Source organism: Struthio camelus, chromosome 2 (assembly GCF_040807025.1).
Source record: "Struthio camelus isolate bStrCam1 chromosome 2, bStrCam1.hap1, whole genome shotgun sequence".
In the NCBI taxonomy this organism is placed as follows: domain Eukaryota; kingdom Metazoa; phylum Chordata; class Aves; order Struthioniformes; family Struthionidae; genus Struthio; species Struthio camelus.
The window spans coordinates 109,887,599-109,912,249 of NC_090943.1; the positions used below are offsets into that span (position 1 = coordinate 109,887,599).

Genomic DNA, 24,651 nt, shown 5'->3' on the forward strand with positions numbered 1-24,651 from the left:
TAGCAAAATGTTTAAGTGAGAATCTAAATTCTTGAAAGTAAAGAACCTAAGTTCTTTGTGAAACATAACCAATATATACATCTTAGGCTGGTGATATGTTAACAGTTTAAATTAACCATCTGACCTGACTAAATACTAAGGCAGTAAAAATGTCCAATGACTTAACTGGACCAAGGTTTCAACCTGTGTATAATTAGCAATGGTGTCAGTGGGATTGCATTTTTATGTATTGCAGTTTTTAAATTATATTGATAAATACTGAATCTGTTCAGAGAAGGAACAGCTCAAATAAATGATATATTGAGAAAGATTAATAAAAATGAGTATGTATAGAAATTGCAAAGGAAAGGAACTTTGAGATAAATGACATGCTACCAATTTATGAATGTATAAAGGATGTTAGAATCAAAGAGGCAGAGAAATAGTCTATTTGTCTGTCAGGAATGAAAATGTAAGCATGCAGAATTGAATATAGAAAAACAAGAGTAATCCTTACTCAAAAATAACTAAATTAAAGAAAAAAAGAATTCAGAATAATTACACAAGTCAAAAGAAATAAATCATTAGAAACAGTCAAAATAGGCTGAATAGAACCTTCATAAATATTATACACAATATTTTTCCCTTTAGTGCAAAAATGAACTGGAACACTTTCTAGACTTTTTCATTTGTAATTTCTGGATGTGGATGTTGCAGAGCTGCCTAGCAACATTCAACGCCCAGTTTCCGTTACTGTTAATAAGACTGGGATATCTAGATATCTTAGCTGCTTATGAAAAATCTGAGCCCTAATCCATCATTTTGTGTTTGAAAAGATATTTTGTAAGTAATCTACAGCCTTTGAGGAGCTAAAGGATAGTTCTATCCTCTCCTTTGTTAGTGATTACAGGTCATTAATCGTTTTCTTTAATATTTTGTCTTAAGATAGCTACTATATCAGTGCAGTCATTTACTTCATTAAATTTTCCCTTAATATTCCTCAAGAGGACTTGCAGGAAATCGTTTTTCCTTCTGATTGCCTACAGATTGTGAGTGAATTCTATTCTGCTTTTTACCAGGCGCCCCAAACTTTCCTATTTGAACCAGTGACAGCTTGGCGTAGAAAGAAAAGAAGGAACGCAGCAAGCTCCAGAATATTCATTAAACATTTTAAAATGCTATTTTGAAAGGTTGTGGGATGAATTCAACTTGACTGCTGCCTTAAGATAGGAGATCTGAAAAGTGTTTTTAAGGAATAACGACCAGCATTGTTTTTCTCCTCAATGAAAGCACTATGTTGCGAGCATGCCTAGTGACCAAATAGTGGTAGGTGGCGATTCTTCTGCTTCTAAACGTCCCCTGGGGTCACTGCTAAATGGTACTTCTATCTACTGTATAGCTCAGTTTTCTATTTTCCCAGGTTCTGCTTCTGTTGCACTTCAGTCCTCGGAGCAACAAAAAAAAGTTCCTCACTGGTCCCTTATATAGTGGTTTAGGTTGCCCAGAGGGGTGGCCTACATCTCTGCCACTTAAAAAATGTTTCTTTAAAAACAGAAGAGACGGGAAAAAAAAGGTTCGAAAGATTTAATTAACCTCCTTTTCATTAGTTCTCATGCACCATGAACAGCATGTCACATAGTGGGTGTCTATAAACACGGAGCAGCGAGGCTGCAGCTGGTTTCCTTCCGACAGTAATGTATGGCAGTTGAAGCAGAGCAGGATCATGTCATTTTACACCATGCAAACTATCGTGCAGTAATTTGGGGCTAGATTGTAGTTTTAAGCCCACGCTAATAGTGAGGAAGACGCGCTGTAGTCTAATAACAGTTCCCAGAGATGCTCCCTGTTGTGCCAGGAAGGCATACACGGCAGCTGCTGCTGCTCCCTTTACAGAGGGCTGTGTACACCCTCTCCTGTGCCAATCCAGCTCTGCTGATATCTGTGTATGAACAGCATCATTGCGTCAAAGCTATTGCCTACTGCTAATGAGGTTTGGGTAATCACTTTAGTCTGGTCCTGACGAAATATATTAATTTCTGAAAAGAGCAAAATAAGGAAAGAGAATAAGGAAACAGAAAAATAGGATGTTCTTCATCCTCATTCTCATGCATGCAGTTATGGAAAAATGCTATGCAACAGCTTGTCAGTTCACCGAGATGTCTATGTACTGATGTAGCTTTCTGACGGTTAAATGGGTGGCTTGGAGCAAAAGAGAGATCCGAGGAGGCACAGACTGGGACTGAATGTCTCATTTTGAAACATCACCAGCTAAATGCCGCTTAATCCATACATAGTGAAGTGATATGAGCCCTCAGTCATCTTTTTACTAAACTGCGAGCTAGTAATAGACCTCTAAATTAAGCGAATGAAAAGATTTAGACCTAAGAAAGTGATTTGTGCTGCATATCAGGCAAATGGTTATGCAGCACTAGTAACAAAGAATTTACATGCTGCTTTCTGAGAGGGTCACACAGCTCAAATGGATTGTTAATGAAATTAGTTATTTTATAATTGTAAGGCTAATAAAATTGTAACAGGAAACCTGCTGGCTCTGGAAACGGTCTTTATATTCTTCAGCTAGAGCTTTCTTTTTAGTTAAAAGAGCTGTTTAACTACTACTGTTTAGGTTGGCAGGACCTCTGCTATAGCTGTCTAATCCAGGTTTCCTTCAACATGAGTAATGAAAATTTGCTTAGTGCAAACTGAGAGACAAATTTTACAGAATATTTCTTTAACAAATTGCTTTCTTAGAGATAAGTATGAATCTGCTATCTTTAGGCAGTGACCACAGCAATATTGAATTACTTTTTCCTCTGCCCTAGACATTAAGAATTGGAAGGTATACATGGTTAGCTGGCCCTCTTTTCCTATGGCCTGCATTCAATACACAGAATTTAAATTGCAAAGTGCTCAACTTAAAAAAAAAAAAAGTATCATTATGTTAGGAAACACAGATTTCTGCCCTGAAAACAGAAGAATAGCAGTATTGTCCCACAAAACAGTGACAGTGCTCCTAACAGCCACCATTACATCATTCATAGAATAAACAGTGTACTTTCCTTCACTAAGTATAGGGTTTTGGAATGTTCAAATACTGTCTGTAAAGAGAATTAATTTTCTATGACCAAACGAAGATTAAAGCATCTTCTAATTTTCTCACAGTTTAATCCATGCAGGCATATTTTGTATACAATTTGCTAGTAGGTAGATTGAGAGGAACGTGGGAACCAAGATCAGTAAAGAATTCAGTACCGAATAAAATAAAATATTTTTGGCACGTGTCATATGTCTGATATCTTTAGGATGTTTATTAATAAAGTTTTCCTATATGAAACTAGGAAAAGGTATTGCCAGAATTTTCGATGATGACAAAACTTTCAGGTATTTTATACTTTGAAAACCAATTAACCAAAACAGACTCATCAATAATGACACAACGCTCACCATGTGTTCATGCTTATCCATACCTCAGGGTATTCACATCCCTTAAAAATGCTCACATTTGAAAATAAGGTCACAGATAATGCATGTCATCAGATAATTCACGCCTTTAGGCAGCCCTGGCAAAATCCGAGGTAAAAGTAGGTGGAAATCAAAGACTGGTGAAGACAGACTTTGTGGTAATCTTGTCCTTGTGTTGCTCACACATATATATAAACCCACAGTGCTGGTAAAACACACATTTTTGTTTTGGTTTGTTTTTTTTAAGTAGTGCTGACATCAGTAGTTCTGACAGTTTCAGTTTTTTAACACATAACCTCTGCTTCACTGAGTGTGACTGAAGCTTCTGTGTTTTATATTTAGTATGCTAGCCAAATGAAATTATGATCAGAAAATATTGTAAAAATGACAAGTTGGCATCTATGCTAGGTGTCTCTCTGTGAATGCCTCATTTATTCTCAGGCTACACATGGCAGTACATGAACACAGGGCATTCAGCTACCTGAAAATGAATCAATGTCCTTTCTCCTCTCTATATTATTCATTGCCCACCACCACTGAGGACTGCAGAGTCTGGATCTTGCTAAAACTCAGTTCTGTGATTAATTCCTGAGGCAGAATATGATCCACCCAGCTTGTTTCTTGGCAGCTTTTCTAACTTTGCAGGGTGACATTAGCTAAAACTTATTTTTGTCAGTTAGCTAAGAAAATATGACTAGGTGAAAGCATACATATGGTTACACTTTCAAAATGACTTCTGAAAAATGTTCTCAGGATATTTGGAAAATTGCCTATTTTTAAAAGACAGAACCAAAGATTCATATGAAAAATACATGCATTCCACCTATCCTTTACAAATATTACAAGTGAATTGCAGTATGTTGCTATTGAAAAAGTGCTTGTAAGATCAGAAAAAAGGTAGGAGTTGCCATTCAAACCATACCAGCTGACAGTCTACAGTATTTAACAATTCAGAGAAAGATATAAGGATGAGTAAGAAAACAGGCAAACCAATCAGTCCTAGAACTGAGAAGCCATATATTTTCCTCCCACTAGGGGAAAACAGATATTCAAAACTTTCAAGAAATCAGTTTGGGCAGAGTGCATGTTGACATTGGCATCAGGACATGGCAGCCTTCAATCCATATTCAGGCAGTTGATGAAGGACCATTAACAAGAAGTGCTCTGCCAAAACAATATAATATTTGCCATCCAGATTCACAGTTCAGCTTTATAATAGAGTCCAAAAGATAGCCAGAAAGGAAGAATCTTCAACAACCTTTCAAAGGAGCCTTGTTTTTCTTTTTTTTTTTTTTAATTACTTGGAAGACCTTTTGCTCTTTGTATTTTTAAGTGTAGACTGAGCACATGCATGTTTCTGGGAATACTTGTGAAATTTACATGGGAAAAAGGCCAGAAACTGAGTTTTTCAATTTTGATTAGTGTTAAATATTTCATAAATTAATTGATAATGCTTTGCATGCTTACAAATTCTAAGTTACTTCAGATCATCAGCTGAAATTTTCTGGTAAAAATGAATTGACTAATTTCTGCTTACCAAGAATAGTCTGCTAAAGTCTGTCATAAAATACTTTAGATCAATTTACACATCAAATTTTCAGCAGCATATTTGATCTAAGATATGTAGTCATAAAAAGTAAATAATCCAAGACTATCTTAACAAGCTTTGAAAGCTTGCCAAAAATTGACAAAGTCTCACATTGTTCAAAGACTGATTATTGTCCAAGGACATTCAGGCAATTACCCTTCTTGCAGATGTCATGATATCAGATTTGTGGGCAATGTTAGGTCACATGGCATTCGCCTGACCTCGCATATAGCAACTGAGAAATATTAGAGTCACTAGGAGTTATCATGCCTATGCAAAGGCAAATGCAACTGGAGTAGTAATAGTTAGAGGACAAAGAATGATATCTCAAGATACCTGGTTTCCAAGATTCTGTTTCAAAGTTTAGGAAAGAAATGGAAGAAAGCAGGAAATCAGATCCATATTAAAGACCACCCATATGTATATCTGGGATTTCACTTTGAAATTGTGTTCAAGATAGAAATAAAAATATTTTGAAGATTTTGAGGATCTTGGCAACAGAAAATGTTCCTCATAATACTTCTTTCACTTGAACACGAGATAAGGAACTCCATTGTCCAAATACTTCAGCACATGACTACTACATTTTCAACACTTCCTCAAAAGCGAGAAGAGTTGAGAAATAGGAAATATACAATTCCAGCTGCATCTCAGATCAAATCACTGCTGCGTGACAATCACTGTCTTTTTCTTTAGAAAATGTGCCCTACTCACGACAGGATGGAATTTACAATTGAATTTCTGCGTTGATAATTTTCTCCCCCTTGTCCTTTCTGCCTGATGTGACTGAGTGGTTGCTGGATGCAAGCCCTGTGCATTAACAGTAGGCCATCCTTTATTTATTACAACCATAGGTTTGAGGAAGTGGGTAGATTCTTGAAAAGACAGAATGGAAACAGAATTTCATTTCCTCTTTGGCACTGTTTCTGGTTATTTACTCATTCTAAGGAAAGGGTAATATTGGAAAAAAAGTACTAAAATGGAGGCACTCAACACTGCTTTGTCTTTTCTTCTGTAACTCAGAGATTGTGGAGTAAGTGTAATGGTTAATGAACGGACAGACTTGTGAATATTACTATGTGGCTGAGTTGTGTAGGGATAATCACGAGTTTGGACAATTCATTTTCTCAGCCAGATAAAGAGTGCCATTTAACTTGAAGATACTAGTATTATTCATAATAACTATTATTATTATTATTTGAAAGTGTATTGAGTTCTGTTAACGTCACCCTAGGTTTTTACTAGCCCATAAACTAACATGATACAAACACGATTATTCCAGCAATATTTGAAGAGGAATTATTTCCCATTTTGAACTAGATTTGAGAATTCAGTTATAGCTACATCAGTATAAAAACAAAAATATTGCAACGTTGACTAAAATGGGAATATCTTCCAAATTCAAGAACTGATTATTTTAAATCTGTTTCTATCTTTGACAATGATATACAGTACTAGTATTAGCAGAAGAAGGTAATACCCATTACACTGTAGCAATTCTTAAGAGTATGTTTTGCACCTAGAATAGTAGTCCCTCTTGAGATATTTAATATTATCTAAGTAATAAAATGCAGAAGCAAACCCCTTTAGAATGTGCTAAAGAATGCACTAGGTTAGCTAAACACAGTGAAGAAGTGCACAGGTACAGATAAACTAAAACACTAGTTGTTTCAATAACATCCAGGTTTTTATCAGAATGATTTGTTAATTTTAAATGATATAACTAGAATTTGTTTATGAAAAGGAAGAGATTTGTAACCAGTAATTATTTACACCGAGCCAGAAATCTTATGTAATACAACGGGCCCTCAAATAAAGCAATCTAGCAATCAGCAGTGCAGCTGTATGTTAGGCACTGCATTGCCAGCCCTTTCCGTGAAGTGGATGCAGATACAATTTACTCCAGTTTAATCTAGCCTTTTCATTTTGGCAAAAGAAACATCCAACATTTAATTTAAGCTGGTTTTACATTTCTGAGGGAAGAAGATTCTTACTACCTGAAAAAAGGTCATTAAAAAATCTGTGGGCTACATCTCTCTTTTGAAGGTTTTGGAATCTGACATGTGCTAAAAGATGACATGTAGCGGGAAGATAGTTTTAGAACTATAACGACTAATAATCTGATTCCTCTAAACTCTGTAAGCAGTATTCTGTTTCTGTTCTAACAAAGTTTAGAGGGAACAAATTACTACAGAATTCTTCTGGTATATGTTGCCTTTGGTAAGATAAAAACGTATACATCAGAAGAACATAAGAAATGCTTTGCTGGGGGAGACCAATCTAGCACAATATCCTGCCATCTCTATTTCCTTCCATGCCCAATGTTCCTCTTCCCTTTGCTTGCTTTCATTCCTTCTCGCAGTCCTCTTTTAGCTAGTAGGTAGTAAGGTTTGCAGTAGCTGCAGCAGCCAGTGAGGTTTTGGTATCACAGTCCCTATTTGGTGTTCTCTTCTGAGAGGCATCTGGAATTCATCTTTTGCATCTCAAATGCTCTGATGTTTCTTACACATAAGGCTGCTGCTCTTTGGCATATGTGAATAGCTGCATAGCAGAATATTCATAGAAAATATTCACAGTTGCAGTACTTCAGCCCAGAAGGACAGTCAGGATATTATCAAAAGTGGAGTCAAGACATTGTCCTATACAGTCTTTGATATGGTGATCTTCAGAGTAACTTTAGGAACATAAGAGGACAGAACTAAAAAGCCATAAGGAAAGGAAACAAAATTTGAATAGAGAGCTTTGATAAAGGAATGTACAGAAAATAAGATTTCATCCTATATTGAATGATTCACAGAAATTATATCCAAAAATATTTCACAATGTTAAATAAGAGATGACTCTGAAAACTCTAAAAAAAAAAAAAAAAAACCTCTGAAAAAGCTTTTTTCAAGCTGATCTCTTTCTGAGACATTTAGGTGAAGGGAAATTTCAAAGTTAAAGAGCATGTCATATTTAAAGGCTTGTACCTTCAAGTAGCATTTCAGACAATGACCAAGGGCCTAGGGATTTAGGAGATTTTATCAAAGATAGCTTTTGGCACAAAAGTAGAGCTTGGGGTAGGATGCAATTGATATAAAAAAGTTATTGGAAATTATAGGAACCAAATATGAGATGAGAGAAGAGTAGGCAGTTCTTTAATGTAGAACATATGTATCGTACAGTAAGGAAGCAACAAGGGACATTGTAAATGAGATTCAGTGACTAATTTCCCCAGTGGCAAAACTCCTACACATTTTGACTACAGATTGATAAGAATATACATAGTAGACAGATACTCATGTTAAGTAATGCCAAAGGAGAGGAAAAAAGCAAACTGATTTGGGAAGCAGCTATAAAAATCTGAAGGTTAATGGGAACAGGAGGTATGCCAGAAAGCTGGGGCATTAGTGGGAGTCCAAAGCAGAAAGAGTATACACGTAAGGAATCAGTACTTCCAGTAACGAGAGACCAGTCTTCTCCCATTTAGGTTTTCTCACAATCCTAAGAGTAATTACTGAATCCATCACCATTTTCTTGCATTTTGAATATCCAGTAAAGGGATTTTTAGTTTAAGAGAGACAATTCATTCTTATGTTTTGTAACATATTCTTATGTTTGTAGCAATGAATATGACATTTGATTACTGTTGATCATCTTTAATTTAATAGTAGTATTGAGCCATGTTAGTATAAAATATATTGCACCAGCTCATACAGTGTGCCCCCAAATCACTGTTTTGGGTACACACAATCCTTTTTCCAGGCAAAAACAGGAGCAGCAAAATTGAAGCTGCTGCTCAAGGCTAGGAATATCTTTCAGAGTAGAACTTGATCAGGCCTTCAGTTAAAAAAATCTGAATGAAATCAATAGCACTGATAGCACAGAGGAGTATATCAGCAATGGTGAGCTTCAGTACACTGTGTACTGAAGACAACTTTGTGAATCTTTTGCACATCTTTTGTGTAATTCAGACATTGAAGACAGTGTAAGAAAATATTGTTTTCCTGAGGCAATACAGATAGACCATATTTAAAGAGCTGAGAAGGTCCTGTAATGACCTACGACTTCTCCTGAAGATAGTTCTTACCTAGTCCATCTCAGCCAATGACTACTTCAGCAATTCCTTCTTGCTTGATAGAAGAGATATAAATGCGTTCCATTATTATAGTAAATTTCTTGTATGGCATCTCATAAAGTTTCCACCAAACCTACCTGAGGAAGTGTGAGCAGCCCCAAACCTCTCTGATGGGAACACTTATTTTTTCATTATAGGAGCATAGAGTGTACAGCTAAAAGGAAATCTTATTCAGTTAGCGATGCTTCTTTTGTAATTGCACTTGGAAAGCACTGATAGATCCAGCCTCTTGTGCTAAAAAACTAATTGCAACAAGCATATTACATTCACAATTAGTTTAATAAAGTCCCTTTGTTTTATTACTTCATAGATACAATACTGTCTTGCAACATGATGGACAGTTCTGAGTCGCAATTAAGAATTTAGCAGAGCCTTGATGCAACAAATGGATGGCATTCATTTAAGTTTACTGTGAAATAATAGCACTGTGACGGAGATCAGCATGGAAATACAAGTAGGAATAAACTGAAAGGACAGTGACATATGTCATTTTAGAAATCAGATGCATATGCTGTATACCACTTGTCACATTTTTGTTGGGTGCAGATAATAGGTTTTTTCTTATGTAGTATACGACATCAAAAAGTAAACCATGAATATTACACAGCCGTTTTGACTTGTGCATCTGCAGATACATGTAAAAACTTTTGCATGAGCATATACATGCAATAACTTCCACCACTTGCTACCCTGTCATCAATTTATTTTTTCCAATTATCAAGTAAGAACAATCTTTCAAAAAAAAAGCATCAATGTTCTGGTCAGACATCCTATTATATACTATGCTTTTTCACTCTGTGCAAACTCTGCTATGTGGAATTGCCTTATATTATGAAAAAGGCAATGTAATTCTGAAGTCTGGGTTACACACACAAGAAAAAGAGCAAAAATCTTCATGATTCCCCCTACTTCATTCCATTATCCATTGGTTTTATATGAGTCAGCAAGAGCTATTTCTAGTGTTTTCAGACACATCAAAGAAACATTAGCAAGTACTCAGTGATTACTATAAACCTAATTCATTCTGTACCTTCCAAAGCAAGGTCATAAGGGCACTGAAGGATGAAAACAATGGACTCTTTCCTGACTGTCTGGACTCAGACAACTAATATTCATGTTTGGAGATGACGTTGCAAATAAACATGGAGGAACGATGGCAGAACTTAAGATTTTAAAAGCCATCTTCCTAGAGTTATGTGCAGAGCTCTTATTTAAGCTACAAGTAGAACACCAACGTGGCAATTGCCTTCAGAGTAGGGACTGGCAGACAGATAGGCTTATTTTTCTGAATGCTGCTAGATGGTAAGCAGATGGGATTCACAGACTAACCCTCAGGACCACCACAGCACTATCGCAGTACCGCATTCTGAGCCATAAGGCTGGGAATACACAGATTTTTACATAGCATGATTGAGTATTTTGCAGGATAAATAGCATAGCTGAATGTTGCACTGGATACTGATGGAAAGAGTATGCCGTTTGAGCACAGGGGCAATTAATAGCAAGTTGGCAAAAGCAGGCTAATAATTGTATGCCTCCATCCAAAGCTTCTTTGCACTGAAATTTTTAAGTTGTCACTTATTGTTACTAAAATACAATCTATTCGTAAGTGCTCCTTTTCTATCAGAAAAAAATATTAATGTAAGTTGTTAAAATTTTACAAGAACGTTTTAAGTTACTCATTTGGCTCATTCAGAGCAAGCTGGAATCGTTCGGGAAAGTCAGTCCTCTTGCCAAGAAAACCTGAAAAAAGGGCATAATTCTCAACACCAGAACTCCACAAAATCCTTTCTGGCAGCATCATTTTTCAAACTAATCACTTCTGCTCGGGAAATACTGGAAGAACGTCCTATTTCGCGGTTGCTGCAGACACGGCCTCCGGAGGGCGCCAGGCGCTGGGGCCTCCCACAGGGCTCCCAGCGGCGGCGGGCCGGGCCGGGCCGGGCCGGGCCGGGCCGGGCCGGGCCTGCACGAGGAAGCGCCTTGGGCCCACAGTCGCCTCACGCGGGAGAAGAGCAAGGCAACGACCTGAAACGAGAGCAAAAGCTCTTTTATAGCTGGCGAGAACGCTGCAACCCCGCCCTTGCCCTCTACGGGGTCCCCGGTCCCTCGAGGGAGCTCCCCTGCGCCACCAACGAGGTCACTCTGTCCTTCCCAACCGCCGACTAACAGCCAGCGCGGCGACCATCTCCCACCCCGCAGGCTGCCCTAGCGCCGCCAGAGCCCCTGACGCCCTAACGGCCGGGCACCCCTTGGCGCGGGGCCGGACGGGAGTTGTAGTTAAGCCTATTCCCGCCGCGGGCCGCCGCGCTACGGGGCTTTCGCCGGGGGAAAGAGAGCTCCCAGGATGCTTAGCGCGTCACGGAAGGCCAATGAGGAAGCGGTGGGGGAAGGCAAAGGACTACGTTTCCCAAGGTGCACCGCGACGGCCAGTGGCTAGGCGGAGGCCGTTGGTAGCGGAACCGGCGCGGCGGTTGAATTCCGGCGGGCAGGGGAGCGCCGGCGGTATGGAGCTGTCCTCGCTCGTCAGGAAGCTCGGTAACGGCTCCCGCCTCTGCCCCCTCGCGCTGCGCGCCGCCTGCGGGTCCCTGGGCTCCTGCCCTGCGGCCCTTCTGCCGCAGCGGCGCAGGAGTCCCTGGGCTCCTGCCCTGCGGCCCTTCTGCCGCAGCGGCGCAGGAGTCTCCGGGCCCCGGCTGTTGAGGGGTACCGTTACCTTTCCCCCACCACACGCTACGGCCCCCTTCCCCGCCGTAGACCCGTGGTCAGGGGGACCCCGAGAGTTTTTTTTTCCGCCCCTTTTTGCCCCCTCCGGCCCCACTGCTCTCGCAGCAAGTACCCGATGCACATCCAGCTCTCATATAGGCACTTTTCCCTAGACAGAGGCGCGACCCTTCGCCCAGCCACTGAGTTGCTTCTCCTTTTTTCCTTGCTCCCGCCTCCCTTGGGCACCGTGGGCTGACGGCTCTCCTGCTGTTCCATTCTGCTACATTACTTGGCCAGGGCTGTTTATGCTTCTGTCCTTTTCCCTCTTCCCATCATCCTATTTAGGGGGATTTTACTGGGGTTTCTTACGAAATGAGTTGGTCAGGTATGCGGGCAAGCACTCCTCGTGTGTACGGTGGGGCTGTGAGGGCTGTTTCCCTCCCACGTGAAGTGTGGCTGTCCCTGCTTGGCCACAGGAACTGCCCTGCCGCCTTGGGCTGGAGGCTGGAGGCTGGAGGCCCTGTCTCTGGTTTTCCGCCTTGGCATATGGCAGATCTGTAGTGGACAGTGAATGACAAGCAGGCAGTGATGATTCCCTGGGGTATGCTGGAGGCCTTTGCCTTCAGATGTGGTGTCCGTTTAGTAGGCTTGGGTAGATTTTTGTCCAATTGTTTTCAAGAGCGTGGGTCAGCTTTCGGCATCTGCTGCACGTTCCGATAGAGGATTTCAGACTTTAGTTGTGCGTTTCAAAGAGAAGGCCCCCTTCTTGTTTTGTGTTCGTCACCTGTTTATATCTGTATATCCTGTAACATTTTGCCCCTTTTACGCCAATCAAATACACTTGACTAGCTTAGTGCTGGTGAGTGCAGTCATAGCCTTCTTCCTGGTAAGCACAACACTGACAACTTAAATGCAAACTTTTCAAGAACCTTTGACAGTATTATTTTTATCCAAATAACAAATCAGCTATGTGAGATAATTATATTTTATTTTTTTATCCTTTTTTTGGGAGCAGGTCATGAACTTGCAGAGATAAGAGAGCGATCTCTGAGGAGTATTCTGTTTAAGCTAGATCATAACTTGATTTCGTATGCTGATCTTGTCCACGAAAAACTGCTTTTCCTTAGTCTTTTGGAGTGGTTCAATTTTCCAGTGGTACCACTGAAGGAGGAAGTACTAAATTTCATGAACAATTTGATTAAGGTATGACACGAAACATGTATTTTTCTTTAAAGTATATGCCTTTAGAATGCTAAAGCTAAATAAAGTTGGAGAATATTCTATTTTGCAGCCCTTTGTAATGAGGTTTTATAAAAAGGAGTAGTAAAGTCACTGAATGTAGATGGAAACGAAAACAGTTCAAGTACTTGCTGTGTTAGAGGTATAGCTAGAAAAATAACTCTTCTGGGTTTCTACTTTACTTCCTCTGGTTCTTCCATTTGATTTCTTCTACAGGCATGGTTTGTAGCTAGGCATTTGCTCTGTTCCTGAAATGTGAAAACCGAAACAATGATACGATATATTTTAGAAAAGATGACAAAACTTTGCAAAAATATCATAGATCTCAAATTCTTACGTTCTTGCTACGTTCTTGTTTTAATCACTACACGGCAACTATGCAGAGGAGGAAAAAAAAACATATTTGATACTGATGAACAGTTTTCCAAGATAATTGAAGGTCAAATCTGACTTAAATATTGATAACAGCCCTTTTTTTTTTTTTTTACCCTCTGATTTAGAAACTTTGGGACTCTTTTAGCTAACTTTGTCTTTTTTTTTTTTTTTTGTAATGTAGCATCCATCTGCTGCCCAGCAAATGATTGGAATTGGTGCAGTGGAATTCTTCTCGCAGCTTCGCCCCAACGTGGAACCAAATTTACAGACTATAATAGATGGCATTGTGGATGGATTATTCTTGCTTCCTTCTGGAATTCCTTCCAGTTATCTATCAGTGGGTTATCAAACTCAGCCTCAGCCTTCAGTAGATCACTCAGGTGAATTATATATTTGGAAGTGTGATTTATTTAAAATGAAAAAAAAGCAAATGACAAGCTTCTAGGTTATAAAAAGCTGTTTTTTTCAGGCATAATAGAAAAATGTATTTTTGAGAATTTAATGAAGTGTATGGTAGAGTGGATTGTGTTAGAAAAAGTGTGAACCTAAAATTAGCTTAGTTGGGTAGTGCCATTTCTTTGATGGAATCCTCAGCACAGGAACAGTCCTATTGTCTGGGATTAGACCTTCTCTGACATTTTCTTCAGTGTGTAACATGCTAGTTATAGTGTGAAGAGGGCATGGCACAGGAAAAGCTTCAAAATACTACTTTATGGCAGCAAGTGTAGCAATTTTTGAGTAATTAATAATTAAGCCAGTATGCCTTGCTACCTTTCTTTGGATAGTAGGCTTACCTTTGAGAGGAATTAAAATGAAAATATAGAAGTAGGATAGATCATGGTAGAAGGATTTTTTTTAAAACTAGTTTAGCATTGTGTGCATTATCTTTAATTTTAGATAAACATTTGTCATAGTAAAATATATAATGCCTACATAAAATGCGTGAAGTGCTATTATTTACTTCAGTTATCTAGCCTCTTCAAACAAACAACTCAATCTGTTATGCTGTAGTCGTGACCGTTACAGTGATTTATAGCACCAGTAGATCGAGTCTAGAAGCAAACCCACATCATGCTCCTCTTGTACCTTAAATATTTAGGCACAAAATTATAAAGGAGGAGATTATGTACCATGGAGAATCCCTAAGTAGTCCTCCTGGTTCTTGTGGGAAAGACACTGTTGTTTTACAATACAGTGTAGTAATGGCTATAGTGGTTGCACTGATCCTGTGCAGTCTCAGGGATGAAGGCATTTTTCTGTGGTTCCTTCAGCCTTTCCAACTCTTGGAATTTCAGTTGTGCTCTAGCTGTTCATTGATTCCCCCCACCCTTGCCCCCACAAGAGTTTCGCTAGATTTTTACCACTTTAAGATTGCCACTGTAGGGACAAAATGTAATAATCTTTTGCATATACAGTCTTAAATTATACCTTTTCTAAGCTACCCAGTTGAAATATTGCACATAATTCCTGTTTATGCTGATAATTATATAAACGTGTGGATTAAACTGTCTGAATACTTAACAACAGAGATGAATTTCAATTCGGTTTGAGCTTCAGTTATTGGGAAAAAATGTTATGCTTATAATCTGGTCACTGTCTCATTTGATCCTTTGAATCAAATATTGCTGTCATCTGTGTTCCAGAGAGATTGCTTTTAATGTTACATAGTTATATATTTTTTGTTGTATAACTTGTATACTAATATAACATAGTAATATACATGTTACATTCAGTACACAGAGGTTTTCAGTTGGTCAGAAGAGAGTGATTTTGGTAGAATGAGATTTTAAATGGTTGATTTTAAAAATCCAATTGTATTGCTGTGCAGGTAGATTAGAGGAAGATGTTTTCAAGGCTGTCAGTTCTTCACTGGATTCATTCTTCATTTTGTATAATTGATTTGTATTGTTTATATGGTATGCAAGGCAGCATAAGGAAATGGAAAAAACAATTGCAGAATGTGATTGTAAAAATAAGCAGTCACACGTTCTTTCTACCTGGCTTTCTTGGTGATCTGAGACTGTTTTAAATCAGTTTCATTAGTAAGTTAAGACTGAAGGGCAAAAGGGAGCATGAGAAAAGATTGAGTTTTGCTATTTTTTTAGTGTACGTTTTAAAACTTACCCTTTATTTATTTTAGTTTTACCTCAAGAGGAATTATTCACTGGATACTTTTGTCAAGATAGAAGTCACATGCAGCAGTTAGAAATACCTCCCAAAAGAACAGTTGGTATGTGTAATTATAAAATATAAAAAAGTTAATTAAAGAAAGTTTTTAGATGTGTACTTTGGATCAAATTTCATTACAAATAGTGCTGACTGTTCCTTTTCCCGTTGTTATTTTATGAATTCTAGTATCACAGAAACTTCAGTTATAATGCTTCTAAAACAGCATTTATCCTAATGGATCTTTCTGTCTTTTTCTACTAATTAGCTTGCATAACTGTAGTAGAATATATAAAATCTGTTACAAAATGCTATAATGTTTAAAATAGTTTAAAATGTTAATGCTTTTCAGAAGGTCCAGAAATGTACCGTGTAATAGCACTGTAAAGTATACTTCAAATATTCGCTTTTTTTTTTAAACAGTGAAATGCTTGAAGTTTTCTACATTTCCTTGGCTAACACTAACTTCAACAGATAAACATGTTCTTTCATCAAATGAAAGGTACAGTAATAGAAACATTACAATTCAGTTGTAGTTTTTATTTTTCCTTGATTTTTAGTGCTTCAAACTTTCTGTACTTCTGCATCATTAGGCTCTTCCTATAAATAATTGATAAGATAATTTTTGATATGAGACTATAAAAGCTGCACTGAAGCCTGGCAGAGCAGATAAATTACGAGTTGTAACAGGGCGATTTATTGTTAATATCTCTCTTCATACCTGATATCTAATTCAGAGTATATTTTTGGTTCATGAGACTTTATTTATATTTGTCATGCTGGGTCAAAGATGTCATTCAGTTAATTTTGTTACGGAAAGCCTTTTTAGACAACCTGCAAGAACATCTTAACTTCACCTCCAGTGCCGCTTGGCAGACAAGTCCATACTTGTATTAGCAGCTTGACTAGGTTTAAGGCAATAAATGTAGGTACAATGTTTTACTCAGGCCTTGAGGCATTCAGATCTTCTTTCTGGATCTTCTTCCTTCTTCTTCTCTTTTTTAACTTTCATTTAGAATATCAGTATTTAAAGTGGCCCAAGTTGGAAAAGTTCTCTTGCTGAGATTGCTTAAGAGTTGATACAGAGCTGTGATAGACTTTTAGTATAGCTAGCAGTGCAGTGTGATGGACTGAATTATTTAACCAGGTCTACTCTAAATGTTAGGCTTCATATAATAGGTTTCTTTGCTTTGTTCCTTTCAAAAGATCGCTGGAACTTGAAAACCTCTTTAATATTTCATTTTCTACTGTATATCAGTGTAGAAAAGAAACATAGTTCCTTAAAAAGTTATTCTTTTTTACTAAGATAATTTTTTAGAGAATGGATATGAAATTTCTTCCTGTTTGTAACTTCTCACATAATGTAATCTGAGTACTTCTAAGTTATACATGAAACTTGCTAATGAAAATCTTTCGTAATGATAAGCATTTGGATTGCTTACTAAATACCACTGATAATATAGCTAGCTTCCATAGAATTCCCGATTTTTCTTATCATAATTTCAAACTCAAAATGCATAAAGTGGTTTCTCTTCCGGGAACTTAATTTTGCATTTGGTTTGATGAAAAATGGAACTGAGTTTGTTCGTCCTCGTACACAGAATTACTATAGCTAAGGAGTAACTCAAGTTTGAAAACGGCGTATTGGTAGTATTACAGCATTGTTAGGGTCTTGTGTGTCGGGATTGTAATTTTTTTCTAAAAACTTGTCCAAGCTGCTGATTAATGTTTTTGTTCCATAAATATGTTTAAATATGAACTGCGTTTAGCTCTTTGAGAAGTAACAACCACAGTTTAATTTGGAATACATGTGAGCTTCTCCGGGATGTTATTATGCAAGATTTTCCTGCTGAGATCTTCCTTCAGAGACCAAAGATTGTAGAGGTGAGAATTACCATCAAGATTAGATTTTTTGTTTTGTCAAATTAGAACTACTGTAAATGATAGAATTTGTTTCTGTTTACTAAAGAAAATTTACTAAAGCTAAAGAAAAGGCTCTTTCATTCCTTGTAAACTCTAGGTGAAGTAATGCTTCATTTCTTCTGGATAAGATAAGTTTGTTTTGCTGCCATACTTACATTCTCTAATAGGCTCCCGTAATGAAAGTAGTGACTTCCTTGAAAATATAGTACCGTAGAACTCAGCTTTTTCCTTAGGACTGATGGTCTTGCATTCAGTAAGAAAGCAGTAATTAAACCTATTTATTTTTTTACTGTGAATTTTAAACACTTAGAAACACTTTTGAACTGTATATAGGTCAAGATTGTTGCTGTAATGATAGTTCATAAAAGTGCATTAATGTTCAGCTACCAACGTTAATGGTTTTGCATTTGCAGAGCCTTTTGTGTCTGCTAAAGCTGGCTTTTGGAGGAGATGGAAGACATCGCTTAGCTTTGCAGGCTGTGTCATGCATGCAGCAGTTATGCATCTTCTTAAGAAGCAGACTTAACTTTCACAGAGATCCAAATTTCTTTTCCAGTGAGCAAGGTGAAATTTTAAAAAATATTTAAAATACTGTTTTGATTTTACTATAGATAAGATTATCTATAATGTTAAAAAAAAAAACACTTTATAATAATTGGTGTAACTTTTGCTCAATAATGGCATTCAGTACTAGCCTTCGACTGCTATTTATTTTAGTAAATGTTTTTGGAGTGCTTGCATTACTTTAAGTATTAATTTGAATCATTTCCAGTGATTCTCCATGCATCAGCTTTTCCCTGTGTTCAATTATTTGTATGTTAGAGAGGAATTTTTAATTAGACTTAAAAGTCGGTAAAATAAAAGTGGGTAGCTGTTGCAGCTGAAAAATGTTTTCAAGCTGTTAGTGCTTGACAAGTTATTTAGGAATTGGATGAGCCATGCAAACTCTTCTTGTATTCTGATAGCTGAAAATAGTTAAATCATTGTTTCAGATATTACAGTCATTATGGCAGTTTCACAATGTTCTTGATGTTTAAATGTTGTAGATTTAATAATGTAGATTAGCTGTAATGATTTTCCTGTTTCCATTTTGTCAGCTGGATTTAATCAACTTTATGTTTCTCTAAATTGGTAGTCTGGTTCTCTTCATAAGATTGTCATTATAGTCAGTGTCTTATTTTCAATAAATTCTATTGGCTGTTTCTTTGCTAATTCAATTATAACGTGAGCAAATCCAATAACCTTAGTCAGACACTGTGTATGTTTGTATTTTGGTCAATTATTAAGTAAATCTTCTTCACATTGGCTCTCTTTTGATATATCTTAATATTTTTATTCTGATAAAGTAGGAGGCTTTATTTGTTTTTTTTATGCTTAAATTGCAATAGTTGATGACAGCTAGTGAAACATTTATTTGAAGCTTACGTAACTCAGCATTGTTTTCCTCTGCTATGTGATTGTATGACAATCACATGGCAGAATAGTACAATATGTCAAGAAATTATTCTAGTTAATTTTTTTTTTTTGACTTAAGAATTATGATTTAACTGTAACTCTCATTGTTTTCACTGGAATTGCAAACTCTGCTACTTGTGAGTGGTAGATTGTCCTAGGTTGCCAATATTTACTTGGTATTTGCCGTATCCTACCTTAATTACTTTTACCATTACTTCACTACCTAGTATCCTTCAGAGTTATGGATTCTAGTAATGGATTATATATGAAATGTCAGTTTTATTTATGTTACATAAAGGCACAGCTTCGCAGAATTCATCTGTATCTTACTGTCAAGAGTCAAGAGGTCCTCCCCATTCTCAGAATCTGTCACCTGGAAGTAGTAGTCCTCGGCCATCTGTTATCGGACGAACAGTTCAGCGTCCCAGAGGAGATGGTCAAGATTGGGATGCAGCATCTTCCAGGTGAATAAAATAGAAATTAATTTTACACTTTAATTATAAGGATTAATGTAGAATTATGTTATCATCGCCTTTCCAGTTTGTGGGACAATGTGAGAGTCTTATTAGCTTACTAGAATTTAAATCACATATGTGGAAAGTAATTAAGTGGCACAGAGAGTTAGATAAAGGCAGTTAGTTCTTTAAATGGTATTATGAATATGTAAAATCAATTTTGCCTACCATATATGTAGGTACCTAATAAACCGTTAAAAACCGTTAAAAAAAAACAAACAAACCAAACTCATGATATCAATTGTTATTATACTGTTTGTGCATGTGTTTGTAAGATACAGACAAATATTTATTGAGACTATTGCCCTAACAGCTCCTAAAGTCAAGGTTTTTTCTTTTTCTTCAGCAGCTGAGCCAAAAAACTCTTAAAAGTTGAATGAATGTTATATAGGTAACTGTACAGTGAAGTCAAAATTACTGTGCTGTATAAACATTTCCATTAAACGCTTTAAATTCTGGCATAAATTCTTAAAACAAATTACATTTGTACACCATCTAAACGTGCAACTCCAGTATGAAATTACTAATTCTCTGCATACCCTCAACATATTAAGGTTATTGTGTGTGTGGACCTGTTACTATCTTGGCAAAACAGCCTTAACAACTTTTGCTTCAGAATCACCATCTTTTATCGGTTAACATTTGGTAATTTGTGAATCCTTGTTGAATGCAGCTTGATAGTTCTTGAGTCTTTATGGCATATTGATTTAATAATCTAGTAACACTTAGAGTGTTCAAGTAGACTGGTATTATAGATGAGAATAGCTCACATTGTTAACTGTAAATGCATCTTGAGAGTCATTATATTGAAAGGTTATTTTTATCCATCTTTAATATATTCAGTTTTTACTATGTATTCATATGACACTGTAAATGAACTCCACGCTTTGTACATTGTGGGATCTGACTTTTTTCCCAAATTGAACAGTTCACAATTTAATCAGTAGTTGGTGAATATTGTGTCGGAAATAAGAGGTGGCCAGGCTACATGTGTGGTAAGGAAGTCAACACAGATAACTTATAGAGTAAGTGCTAGTCACAGAAGTGAGGGGGCATTTATGGAACAGCAAGTGATAATTTGTTGAAAGTATAAGGCCATATTATGAGCTGTTTCTTCATGAATGTACACTTTTATTTTTCTGCGTCCTGTATGGGGCAGTATTCATGCTCGCTGCCTGTCCAGTCACGTTTTTGACAAAGATACAATTTAACCCAGCCAGATGCAGCATAAAGAAAAAACGTGTTATTGAGTGGAAAGTATAAAGGAAGCACCAAAGAAGAAATGTCTGTAATGCTGCTATGACATCCTTGATTTTAATATTCAAGAGCTCCTGCTAGTGAAGCTGTCTTTTTTAACTCTTCATGAATGTAATAAAAATTATTTATTGCCATTCTGTAAACTTTTTTTCTTGTTCTTGAATCTTGAGACTCTTTCTTAATTTCTTTTTTTTCTATTTGTTTCAAATTCTACCTGGAAACTTAACCTTTCTTCTTCTGAATTCTGAATTGTTTTTATGGTTGATCCCTCTCCTTTACCTTCTGGTAAGTGCAGTGAGAACTTACTTATTGGTGAACTCATCGTTTTTGCTTATATTCTTGCATCAACTTTGTATAATCCTTTAGTTTTTAACTCTTAATTGCTGTTCTTTAGCTGTCTTTTTGCTTTTTGGTAGGGACAGTATGATGTAATGCCACAATTTTTTGTTCAGGTTGTTTAATGGAAAAAAAGACCGTATGGGCTTTTAAAACAATTCAGGAGTTTAGCTAAATGTTGTCTTAGATAAGAAAAAATAGTAATCACAGGAAAAATTTAGTTGTGAGTTTTATTAATTAGGATGCAGCCAACAGAATTAGGTTGCTTTTGAAGACAGGAAGAAAAGAATAAAAATTGTGAACAGTGTGGTTTTGTTTGATTGTTTGTTTTTATATATATCTTCAGTTGCACTTAAGGCTTTCGGTAGGGGGAGAAAAGAATATCTTTTCCTTGTACAGTGAACAAAAAAGGCCTACAGACTTTGACATAGGACTCTCTGACTTTGTTTTCCTCCTAAGGATTATGTGGCCAGCTGCAAAAATAGAATGGTTTTAAGGTAGCAGGTATTGTACAGGTTAAATTTGATTTATTAAGTGGCCTTGCTTCAAGCAACCATTATCCTTTGTTCATTGAAAAAAGTGTCAAACCAACTGATTTTCTCTTGCAGTACTCCACATATCTTCATTACATATGAATTTTTCCAGTACACATTTCTAAGTGTGTATTTGAAGACCACTGCTGAAACAATAGGCATTCATTTGTCATGTTAGCAACTCTGAAATTTTAAAAACAAACAAAATCATCTTTCTGCAATGCTGGGGGAGAGCAGAGAAACATGGGAGGAAGGGGGATGTTAAAATGCCTGATGCCATTTAGTAATATCTTTGGATTTTCTTCTTTGGAAAAAAGAAAACTTCATGCCCTTTTTTTTTTTTTTTATTTTAAAGTGGAAACAGTACTCAAGCAAATGCAAACTCGAGAATGTCTCTGCACTCCCCACTTGATGTAGGACATATTGACCTGCCAGATCTTGAAAATGAGGACATTTTGGAATTACAGATGAAACAGCTTAGCCTTCCTCAGTTCTGTGTTTCCATCCTGGAAAGTGCTATACCTCTTCTAAGAACAGGTGCGGAAGTTTTGAATGAAATATGTCACTTATGTATCTCTTTCACATTCATTTGGGAACTTGATACTTTTTCTCAAGACATCTTTTGTATGAGCCACCTAAGAAGTTGGTATTACGAAGTGAGTACCTCAAATAAGGTATGTATGATTACCAAAGCATATTAACTAATTACAGCAGTTCTAGTCTCAAGCTTTTCTTCACGTCTTCAGGCTAGAATATTGTGGTTGTTTCCAGATGTGCTGTTTACTGGTGATGGAGAATAGTAGTAGGAAGGAATGGTTGCATGGGAAAACTTGCATAGTGGAATAAAATATCACACAAGAGAAAAAAAAATGCCCATCCTTAACAAAATGTGTGTCCTGATAAATCTCTCTGAGCATATTATTTTCCTTCTGGGCAGGAATTAATAAACAAAAATTCTAGAAAAGTTTATTTTTCTTCTTATGCATGCAGTAATAAATTATTCATGTCTACTATTAATTAAGAAATATTATGAGTAATGGTAATCTCAGTGTCACTAACGATTCTTAGTTTAACTTACAAAGGTTCTGAATTGGAAAATGTTTTGGATAGGCTTTTTCATCCTGAATTATCAAAAATAGCATTTAGTTGTAAAGCAGTGTCATTCAAAATAGGTATTGGTAAAAGTGGTAAAGTTTTCAAATATGGGGTTGGAAGTATGTATCTATGACTAGAATATGCCTATCGGCGTTTCCTGAACTGATTTGGGGCTTGAATTTATAAAATATTTGAAATCTGCTGTTGTTCAGTGCTGTTTTTAGGCCTGTTTAACTTTTTATGACTCTTTCTTTTGTAATACAGAATACTCTTTTACTTGCATATTTGACAGTAACATCAGCATTAAGCTTTGTCCCTTAGTAAAATTACTCAATGTATATTTCCTTTTTTTGTAAATAAAAAAAGTTCACACAACAAAACATTCGTTTTTTCCCTTTCAGAACAATGATAATTTAAATTCTGTTCATAAGCATGTTCATGACTTTTGGCAGCTTCTCCTTTATGATAGAAAATAATTTTCCTACAGTTTTCCATCTTTTCCATTTGTGGCATGTGTAGAATCTGAGCATCTATCTGCTAACTTTCTATATTTTAAGGAAGAATTTGATTTTTTTGCACAGATCTTACTTCTAGATTTTTCTAGACCGTATTTTCAATTGGTTTTTGAATGTTTTTAGATAAAATCCTGTATAAAATGAATAACTGAAAATGTCTTACATATAAAGGCAAACCCAATGATACGAAGCATGTGTCAAGCATGGTTGTTATCAATCATCAAAATGTTATCTAGTCATCTAAGTTTGCCATACACACATGCACACACATAAAGAGAGAAAGAGAGAGAAAGAAAGAATAGTTGCAGGTGTGTGTGTTTATATATATGTAGTTAGTGTGTGTATGTATATATACATTTTATATATAAAAAACGTGCGTGCATGTGCTTGCCTGTGTGCACGTTGTTGATTTTTATTGTTGTATTTCTGGCTCCTGTTTGTTTTTTTTCTCTCTCTTTTAATTCTAATTGCATTTACCTCTGTAAACAACAGAAGAACAAAACTATGGAATCCACAGGTAATTTATTCTTAATTACTGCTTGCCTTCTGCTAATACCTCACTAAAGAAAATGGTGTTCAAACGGATACACGAATTGCAGCCAGTTGCTCATTTTTCACAAAATTAGTGTAACCTGTCTGTTAGGCTTGTTAATAAACTGAAAAAGGTACTGGCCTCTGCAGTTTATTGGAATTTTTTGTTTGCTTGTTTAATGGTGCATCAGAGAACTTCGGTGGGAAAGTATCTCTTAGGAGATTTTTCATCTAATTTATTTGGAATGCAATTGCATTTTCATTTACTGTAACAATGGAAGCATGCATTTGGTATTTATACAGGCTCCTTGTAGGATGATGTGATCAGTTTTAGTGGTATTTTTCATTTTGATGCAAAACAGGACAAAATTTCATTGGTAGTTTTTTTTTCTGTCTAAATGTAGTGTTAATCCTTTGTCAGAGAATGACTTGTATACAGTAGCATACTTCATACAGGTCTTTAGTTTGCCACTTTGAATCTGCACATTTAAAATACGAGTTTTTCCATCTTTCAAGACTCTTTGAATCTTATCATAGAACTAAAACAGTTTCATTTTCAGATCACATTTATCTTTCCTTGTTTCTCTTGCCCTCAGTCTTTTTTTTTTTAAACTTTTCTGTAAAGTCTAATAGTTTATACTTCTTTCACTGTGCTGTAATGTGACAAAGGTGGAGGACAAACTATTAATTGATCCTATTTCCATTGATCTAAAACCCTATGATCTGAAGACACACTAAGACTTTGTGGTGCTGGTGTAGTAACGTTGTCTGAATCGTTTTTGTCAGTAGAGTCAATGGGCGCTTTTTTAGTATTATTATCACGTGACATGCTATAGTGCATATCTTGTTGTTCTAACTGGCT

The 24,651-nt window shown here is 36.5% G+C and overlaps 1 protein-coding gene across 6 annotated transcripts in view; it reads left to right on the top strand.

The window, feature by feature from the left end:
• The first annotated feature begins 11,550 nt into the window (after nt 1-11,550).
• Nucleotides 11,551-24,651, top strand: part of RTTN (rotatin) — an 87,674-nt gene continuing 74,573 nt past the window's right edge. For 3 of the 6 annotated variants that reach the window (XM_068932073.1, XM_068932075.1, XM_068932079.1), the window contains exons 1-9: nt 11,551-11,684; nt 12,865-13,052; nt 13,645-13,843; nt 15,604-15,693; nt 16,053-16,131; nt 17,399-17,513; nt 17,966-18,116; nt 19,306-19,471; nt 22,004-22,185. In XM_068932073.1, coding sequence (XP_068788174.1) covers nt 11,654-11,684; nt 12,865-13,052; nt 13,645-13,843; nt 15,604-15,693; nt 16,053-16,131; nt 17,399-17,513; nt 17,966-18,116; nt 19,306-19,471; nt 22,004-22,185 — 1,201 coding nt within the window. In that variant the 5' untranslated portion in view covers nt 11,551-11,653. The remainder of the gene's footprint in view (nt 11,685-12,864; nt 13,053-13,644; nt 13,844-15,603; nt 15,694-16,052; nt 16,132-17,398; nt 17,514-17,965; nt 18,117-19,305; nt 19,472-22,003; nt 22,186-24,651) is intronic. The other 3 variants (XM_068932074.1, XM_068932077.1, XM_068932078.1) reach the window with 3 other exon arrangements.